This window comes from Muntiacus reevesi, chromosome 1 (assembly GCF_963930625.1).
Source record: "Muntiacus reevesi chromosome 1, mMunRee1.1, whole genome shotgun sequence".
Classification (NCBI taxonomy): Eukaryota; Metazoa; Chordata; class Mammalia; order Artiodactyla; family Cervidae; genus Muntiacus; species Muntiacus reevesi.
Genome location: NC_089249.1, coordinates 45,834,116 through 45,843,342, shown reverse-complemented (window position 1 = coordinate 45,843,342; position 9,227 = coordinate 45,834,116). Strand labels below are relative to the sequence as shown.

The 9,227-nt window shown below is 41.7% G+C and overlaps 1 protein-coding gene across 1 annotated transcript in view; it reads right to left on the bottom strand.

The window, feature by feature from the left end:
- The window catches only part of NECAP1 (NECAP endocytosis associated 1), a 12,131-nt gene extending 3,510 nt beyond the window's left edge, over window positions 1–8,621 (bottom strand). The window contains exons 1-6 of the mRNA XM_065941893.1: window positions 8,497–8,621; window positions 2,980–3,080; window positions 2,720–2,824; window positions 1,979–2,060; window positions 1,115–1,223; window positions 842–1,025 (exon numbers count right to left, since the gene is read on the bottom strand). Of these exons, the coding sequence (XP_065797965.1) occupies window positions 842–1,025; window positions 1,115–1,223; window positions 1,979–2,060; window positions 2,720–2,824; window positions 2,980–3,080; window positions 8,497–8,591 (676 nt within the window). The 5' untranslated portion in view covers window positions 8,592–8,621. The remainder of the gene's footprint in view (window positions 1–841; window positions 1,026–1,114; window positions 1,224–1,978; window positions 2,061–2,719; window positions 2,825–2,979; window positions 3,081–8,496) is intronic.
- Between the last annotated feature and the right edge of the window lie 606 nt (window positions 8,622–9,227).

Sequence of the window (9,227 nt, the reverse complement as noted above, 5' to 3'; positions counted from 1 at the left end):
TAGATATTATCCTCAGTGCCTTCTGGCAACACTTACCAAAGGAAGTAGCCTATAACCACTTTTACCTCAAAAATTCCAGAAAGAGAAAGTCTTCTCCTATAAGCAATCACTTAAAATTGATTAATGACATAATTTTAAACAAATAATATTAAGTTATAATTAACTAATTAATGATATAACTCTCAGAGTCTAACACTAGGGTCTCTAATCTCAGGAAAATTCCTCTTTGAATTCTAATTTCTCATCTTTTAAATGGAAATGACTATATCTCTTCTTGTTTCCCACCAGATATTAAGGAAGAACAAAAATATACTCAAAAACCCAGATGTTGTCTAATTTCCTCTCAACTATCCTGTGAAGAAATGGAAAGGATTGAGAAATAACATTCACTGAATGATAACTACATGCCAAGTACTGAGCTCGATGCCATCACATCATTTTACCCTCAGTCTTGGGCTAAGTTTTATATCTCCATCTTACAGGTAAGGATACTGAGGCTCACAGAACCTAAATGTTACCAAACAAATCCAGATAAAAACAGAGCTATGACCAAAATCTTGGTCCATCTGACTCCTGGGCCTACTAGCATTTCACCAAGGTCCAATGAAGGAAACAGTCTTTTTAATATCTACCCATTTTTAGAAAAAAAAATCAACCAGATACCATGACTCTCAGCTCACTAGAAAAGCTTTAATCCCTTGCTAGAGGCTGCCAGAGTCAACTTGTCAGAGCCAAGTGCCTTTAATAGCAAAACCACTGACACTCTCTTTGGCAAACAGGTTATTACCAATAAAACCCTATGCTATGATTTCTCAAAGTTAAAAGTACTAGAGAGATTTACCTGCATCACTACCTCCATGACTGGATTTTGGTATGGGTGGCGGAGTGACATGATTGCTGATGGCAACTGAGGAGGATGGAGGGGGAATTGTGACTTTGCCTCCAGGTGGGGGTGGGAGTAAGCTGAGGCCCCCAGTCCCTGCAGTCTTGGGCTTAGAAGCACCTCCTTTCTTGGTTGTAATGTTCTACAAAAGAAAAAAAGGAGGGTGAGAAAAAGAAAGAGAAGTCATAAGCTTATGGAAATACGAGGAGAGGTGAGGGGAACCATACTCACCCCAATACTCAACTTGATGGTCTGCCCTTCCTTGAAGCCCAGATCCAACTTGGGACGACTATCCATTTCCTGAGATTCTTTGGAAATCTCAGATTCCTGTTTCACCCACCTTCAATAAAAGGGTACATTATTTTATCTTGGATTCCCTGAGAGCAGAGTTTGACACACCAATCTGTGGCTAACTTATGTGAAACATAATTCAAGAAAGCAGAGTAAGGGAACATGAGACGTAGAAAGGAAAGGAAGAAAAGCCAAGGAAGAGGGCAACTGGAGCTCAATACCACTGGGGAACTATATACAATGGCAGATTAAACATGTCCCTCCACAAGAGGGCAACTGGCCACCAATCCCCATCCCCGTGATCAGGGGCCACCCCTGACGGGGCAGGCCGGTTGCCCCCCTCACTGACTGGGTGGCTTTCCACAACTTCAGAAAGTTCTGAGGCAGAAAAACCTGCCCTCTTCTACCAGTGTGCACGGTGCTGTCACCACACCTAAGCCAAAGGCACAAAACATGTGAGTTACATGGAGTGACAAACCTGGCACGTAACTCCCCACTATCCCACAGAAAGCTCTGCTGCTGTTACGCCCCTCCTCAGCCCCCTAGGAGCTACGGGCAACTTCCCCAGAGGCAGTAACAGCAGCATCTTCCCAAACCAGTGTACAGTAGATTAAGAACATATTCCAGCTCTAAGGATAGACTAGATACAAAGATGGTGGAAGAAAACAGGGAACGGCACGATTCCTAGTCACAAGACCTAGTCTACGAAGTAAAGCAAGCAGGAGGCTACGAGGCAGTGCCCACTCAGTGGAGGGGCAGCATTCCCCACACTCAGCCTGGTAACTCAGGACACGCTTCACTCACTTGAAGTGATCTTGCAGAGAGACATTGAAGTCAAAGGCATCACCCCGATCTGAGAAGCCAATGCCAATGAAAGCGCTTCGCCCTGTGAAAAAGATAGGAATCTCCCAACAGGACGCATGCCTGGGGCAAAGGCTACCCAATGAAAATATAACAGTTACCATAACTAGACAACCTCTGTGAATGTGAAAGATTCTCTCAGGATTGGCAAACTGCATGCAGCCCATGAGCCAAATGCAGCCAGAGCTTGTTTTTGTAAATAAAATTTCACTAGAACAAAGCCATGCCAGTTTGTCTACAAATTATCCACAGCAGCTTTCATACCATGGTGACAGAACTGAGTAGCTGCGAGAGACCATGTGGCCCAGAAAAGTTTATTATCTTGTTTCTTTAGAAAAAAGTCTGCCAGCCTCTGACTGGAGAAAAGATGCCTGCCATAAACACTGATGATATAAAGTAGTCCCACAAAAAACCCTGCAACAATGAACAGGCAATATTTGCCAGTTCTTTGGTTAGACATATATTCTGATTTATTTACGTCTACTTTTAATCACCTCTTGAACTTGTGTTTACAACTATTACAAATAACACGTTAATCCTTCTCCTCTAGCAACTGGAGTTAACTCTGGACAAAGAGAAGAAAAATTTTAGTAAACTGAAGATAAGTGCACTGGGACACACTTCCATTGATGTGCATTAACTATTTTCCGAATCTCAATTCATTCAAAATCCCCAATCCCTTACCAGTTCCATCCTGGATCCGGATTACAAAGTAGCGGCTGGAATCGGTCACTGTCTCCACAGCAATACCAGGATATTGTTCTACTGGTGCCTGAGCAAAGAGTTCCCCTGACAGGTAAGAAAAAGACTTCTTTAAGCAAAGGAAGCAAAAAGTCTAAAATTCAATTAGCAAGTATTTCCACTCCAGTCCCCAATTTGAAGATATTTATAAAAGAACACCAAACCAATATCCTTAATATGGCAGAGGGTCACCAGTAGATTACCTGAAACTTTATCCTCGAGTTTGATATAAGCAACCTTCCCTTTTGAAGTGATTCTGAGGCGACCAGTCCAATCAGGTTGATCTAATTTCCAGTCAGATGCCCTAAGATAGAAAAATGGAAAGTCTCAGGCCTCCGGTCTATGTCTTTAATTTGCCAAAAACCTACACACAATCATTTGCCGTATTTCTATTTCCCTGTTCTGAGTTACTTACTCTTTCTGCCTATTAAATAATCAAAAGACTAATTCATGATTCTATCTACAAAGATACCTCAGGTTACACACAGTCCAAAGCAAATAGAAACTTCAGTTACTACTGAAGTCCAATAAGTATCACTAAAAATATGTAAAACTACAAAAAAAAGTAATTTAAAAATTTATCATAATGACACTATTTTCATACTGAGGATAGTACTTTATATAATAGTATTTTGCTGATCAGGGAACAACAAAGCCTACTAAATGAAATATCCTGGGTAACAGAAGCCTCCCAAATCCCTAAATGTATTATCTTTCACTGAATTCAACCAATATTTACAGAGTGTGTATTAAGTCACAGGCACTATTCTAAGTACTTGGGATACAAGAGGGAACAAAGTTTAAAGCCGTCATGAAGCTTACAGTCTAACAGGAGATAGATAATAAAAAAGAAACAGTAAATATGTAAAATTATTAATAGCTCAGAAGGTGCTAAATGCTAAGGTAAAAAGAAAACGCCAGGGCAGAAAAAGGAGCTCAGGAAGGTAGTGGGAGAATGAATAGGCTATAGCTTTCAAAAGGGTGGTCAGGGCAAGCCTGACTAACAAGGTGAAATGTGAGCAAAATGTGAAGGAAGTGAGTTACCCATGCAGATATCTGGAGGAAAAGCATTCTAGGTGTAGGAAACAGAAGCTGGTGCAAAGATATGCTAAGATGGGAGCAGGCCTGCTCTATTGCCTTCAAGCAAGGAAGCCCCTGTGATTAGAATACAGAAAGATCTGAGGGACAGATCATGTAGGGTCTTGCAGGCCACTCTAAGAACTCTAGCTTTTAGTCTGAAGGAAGAAGTCACTAAAGCAGAGATATGACATGATCTCCCTTTTATTTCAAAAGGATTACTTTGCTGCGCAGAGCAGAGATGCAGCAATATGAATGCTAAAGCTGGGGATTAGCTAAGAGACTACTGTAGTAATCTGGGGGAGTCACCATGGTGACTAGGAAGAGAAAGGAGAAGTGACTAGACAATGGATATATTTAAAGCAAAGGCAGCAGGATTTTCTAATGAATGGATGCAAGGTAGAAGACAAAGAGAGACACCAAAGATGAAGTCAAGGATGACGTCAAGGTTTCTAGCCTGAACAGAGGAGTTGCCAATAATTGAGATGAGAAAGACCACAGATAGAACATCTCTGGAAAGAAAGATTAGTAGTTCAGCATTGGCTCTGTTAAGCCTGATGTCTAATAGATTTTCAAGAGGAGATACAGAGTATACATGTGAATATATGAAGCTGGACTTCAGGAAGACATGTAGATTAGAGATACAAATGGAAACATTACAAAACACTGAATACTTATAATCTGTGTTCTAGAAGAATTTGAATTAAATCTAAGACATTATTTAAACATGAACCAATTTTACAAAACACTGCATTTGTGATTCTGTTTTGCAAGCAGTGTGGAAAAGGGAGGGCAAGGTAAAAGTTAATAACTCATCCCTCGGGAACCTAGAGACTAACACCTGCAGTTAAGAAGGTAACAATAAAGTGTATCTGGGTAAACATATGTTTAACAAGATGGTAAGCAAATGGTAGACAGGAAGACATGAAAATTTAAATTAGGACAAATTCTGAACAGGATTTTACAACATACATCTTTGTCATGCCCTTCTCTCTTTATGTCCTGTCTCAAAGTCCCCCAAGTACCTGAGTCTGATCCGGTTCAGAGCGTGCTCTAGAAGTCCTTGTCTATTCAATTTTTTGAATGAGTCGTTACTTACTCCACTCTTCTGTCATGAGGTAGACATAGTGTGAATGGGCTACTGAATATACTAGGAACAAGTTTACAAGATGCGCTTCTTTGGACAGGTTCCTTGGTTTATTTGTATGTCTAGTGGCCAATATTTAACAAATTCTCAGTAAATGAATGGATATTCACGCACCAGTTTTACTTAGCCCTGAACCTTAACTCCTCTCCAACTCCCCAGACCTAGCCAGAGGTACTCTTGGTTTTTACTGGTCTTTGAAACTGACTTCACCTATTTTCATCTACCTTGGCAATAAATCTTATAGCAGCTATATGGAATAAGCATGAAAGCCTACTCTTGTTGCTGTTCATTCACTCAGTCACGTCTGATGCTTTTGGGACTCCACAGACTGCAGCCCGACAGACTCCTCTGTCCATGGGACCTCCCAGGCAAAAGACTGGAATGGGTTGTCATTTCCTTCTCCAAGGGATCTTCCCAACCCAGGGATCGAACTCACATCTCTTGTACTGGCAGGGGGATTCTTTACAACTGAGCCACCAGTAAAGCTCACTAAGAAGGCTGGAGGTTGAAAAAACTACTCTCTCTAAATGAAGAAAAGGACAATAGCAGAGTAACAATCCTTAACTTCAAAGCCCAGCATTCTTTTCATTACATTAAAACACAGTGTAAGGTTAGTACTGATTTAGTTGAGGAGAAGGGTAATGATAAATAAAAAAAGGTTTTACAGGTTAAGAACCATTTTCTAATCATTTATAAGTTTCCCATCAACCTAAATTCTCCTTCTCTAAGTCTGGTCAGTGAAAGTCTGAGAAGCGACAGCTTTACAGGTGAGTCGACAGTTTATACAGGTGAAGCAAAGTCAATTATTCCCTCTCATTTCAAAGAAAGCATTTCTCCTCCTTCCTATATTGTTCCTTTAACGGCAGTCTAGAGAATAAATCATGCTCATAATATAAAATGAGTTCTGGTAAACAACAAAAAAGATTACACAGACACAAAGACAGAAAAGCACTACTTATCAAGTACCTGTTCCAGGAGTTATTATGCCCATTCTTGTGAATACTGAAAGAACCTCACAAAATAGATAATATTATACCCATCTTTATAGATGAAAAAACTAAAGTTCAAAAGATTTAAGTGACTTGCCAGAGGTAACCCAGCAAATAAATGAGAATCACGATTCAAACTTAATTCTGCTCTCTTTACCAACAGTGGTTGATATAAAAGGCCTCTTGTAGGATAAAATGTCAGTAATAAGCATGGAAAACATAAAATGACAAGAAAAAGGGTAAAAGAGGAAAACTAAGAAATTGCTTTGATGGCTCAGTGCAGTTAACTGACATAATAAAAGATAAAGTAAAAGTGAAGACAGAGAATATAGATGGGTAAAAGGTGTTTTTAAAAGCATGAAGCAGGGACTTCCCTGCTGGCCCAGTGGTTAAGACTCTGAGTTCCCAATGCAGGGGGCCCAGGTTCGCTCCCTGGTCAGGGAACTAGATCCCACATGCTGCAACTAAGACCTGGTGCAGCCAAATAAATGAATTAAAAAAAAAAAAAGAAATTTAAAAAAAAAGCATGAAGCAAAAGAAAAAGGCTTCCCTGGTGGCTCAGTAGGTAAAGAATCTGCCTGCAATGCAGGAGACCTGGGTTCAATCCCTGGGTAGGACAGATCCACTGGAGAAGGGAATGACAGATCCACTGGAGAAGGGAATGACAACACACTCCAGTATTCTTGCCTGGAGAATTCCATGGCAGAGGAGTCTGGCAGGTTCATGGGATCACAAAGAGTTGGACTGAAAAAGAATTGAAACGCACTTCAATGTGTGCCATATCTTTTAGGAAGAATTAATACCTAAAGTTAGAGGTCATCAGCTATTTTACCTTATTTAACAGATCAATCAATGCTAACTTAAGTGTAACCTATTAATTCTTTATAGTCAACATTTACAGAGTCTCCACTATGTGCAGAAAACTGTGCTAGATCCTAGAAAATGCTTTAAAGATCTTCTAAAGTTTAAGAAGACCTCAAGTTGTTCATAGTCTAGTATGGAGAACTGGGAGAACAACCAACCAATTAGAACATAGAAGGAAGGCAAGTGATAGAGTCAAGAGCAGGTACTATGGAGGCATGCAGAGCACACCTAAGCCAGAACAGAAAAACCAAGGAAGGCTGGCCAAAGGAGGAGAGGTCTCAACTGACTCACAGGTATTAGTCCCTGTGACTATCATCAAAAAGCATGTAGAGTCTTATTCACGGTCAGCTGGGGTCTGATTGAAAGCCTGAAATTAAGATTACCTTTTAAGGTACAACCCACAGGATTTAGTGCACAGGTCAGCAAGTACAAAGATACTGATTCAGGATGAACGAACCTCTGATAAGGAAGCACAACATAAGACACAGAGAGAGGGTAACTTTTAAGCCGAGGTAACAAATGCCAAGAGGAAAATCATGCTGGTGATGTGAGTCAGAGAGAGAAACCAAAATACTGTATTTATAGACTGCTTTACTGTTTACTAAATACTTTTTAGGAAATTCATTTTTAATTATTTTTCACATTTATTATGATTTCATTTAACCCGCCAAAAACTTCTAAAGGTACAAAGCTAGAGCAGGTTTTATCATCATCCCCTCCCCATTTTTTTCTTTCTATTTTACAGATGAGAAATCTTAGGCTTGGAGAGGCTAAAAGATTTGTCTCAAATCACACAGCTGTTAAATTGCCAGGGCTAACACTCATATTTTTTAACAGGTAAACCAGTGAGTTGCATGTTAATTCTTTGGACTGCATGACCATAACTTTCGACAGCATCCTCAAGCCCTCATAGTCACTGGATTACAAGGTGGTTAGTTAGCCCTCCAGATAAAATGCTGTCTTAACTCTGAAAGTAAAAGCTGTATGAGAAGATAAGAGGGAAGGAAGGCTTGAAAATACTATAGTATCACCTATACTATAGTATCTTCAATATATAGAAAACACATTGAAGAGAAACAGACTAGACAACCACTGATCATTTGCCCACTAACAAAAGTGCTGAAGGGAAAAATCATACGGTGGATGGTGGTATTTGGTGGCAAGACTGAACGGCACAAAAGACAAATTATCTCACCCAGAGAAGGGCCTAAGACACAATAATCACCAACAAAAGCGCACGAGGTACTGGAAATGGGGGGTGCGGGGGGGAGGGTAGGGATGGGACGATAAGGGTGACAACCTGAAGGACGCAGGGATGAGCGAAGGAAAGGTGACTGGCCAAGGCGCAGACACGACAAAAGGGAGGATAATGGGGAGCAGATGGGTGACCCAGAGGGGTCCGCGGGGAGAGCGGTGGGAAGGTACAGGATAGTAATTTTTTTTTTTTAAGAGGGGGAACAAGGATGTCGGCAGTCCAGAGTGGGGGAACAGCTCGGGGAAAGCGTGACAAAAACCCAGGTGGCCAGGCTAACAAGGTAACAAGCCAGAGGCGGCAATGGCAGGGACGGGCGGCCTGCTATCTGAGAAACAAAGTGTCAAGCTCGACCGGGTGCGCGCGTGCCGCAGTGACTCGAAGTTAGTACCTGTAACCGCGGTTGGAGGCCCGAGGCGGAATCCGGTAGACGCTGACGTCAGGTTTCACACACAGTACAGACTCGTACTCCAACTCGGACGCCATCTTGACTCTGCTCGCTGTGCCGCTGGGGGCGGGGCGTCAGCGCGGGGGCGGGACGTAGAGCCGGGGTGTTGAGTTCTAAAACAACTTCCGCTTACGCACTTCCGATAACGCTGCTTCCGCGAGAGTTTGGCAGGCTTCCTGAGATTAACCTCCGCTGGCGCGGGTTGGGGAAGCCATGTTGAAACCTGGAAACGGTGAGGTTGCGTGAGTCACCATCTTGGGTAATGGCAAGGATGCCCTCCAAGTGCGTGATTCATGTTAAGGATATCTCCATCCCCGAAAAGCGAGGAGGGAAAGCGCCATCTTGCTCTCGGCAGGTACCAGCAGTGCTGTGGGAGAACTACGACCATCTTGAAGCTTGGCGGATTTTTTTTCTTCCAAAAGTCACTTTTTAACCGTAGTTTCCAAGCAGAAAAGAGGTATCCGCGGGTCCGTAATCCCAAATTGGATACCTAGAGAAAGTGTATGACCTAGGCCTAGACATGGTGGATTTTAATCTTCCAGAGTCCAAAATTCAAGAATGCCGGGCCTGATCCATTGCCTTATAATAACTCCTTTTTATCTCAGAGTTTTGAGAATGGCACCTGTTGAAATAGTCTGCCACACTTTCAGTGTGTACCTGATTATCTTTTGGAA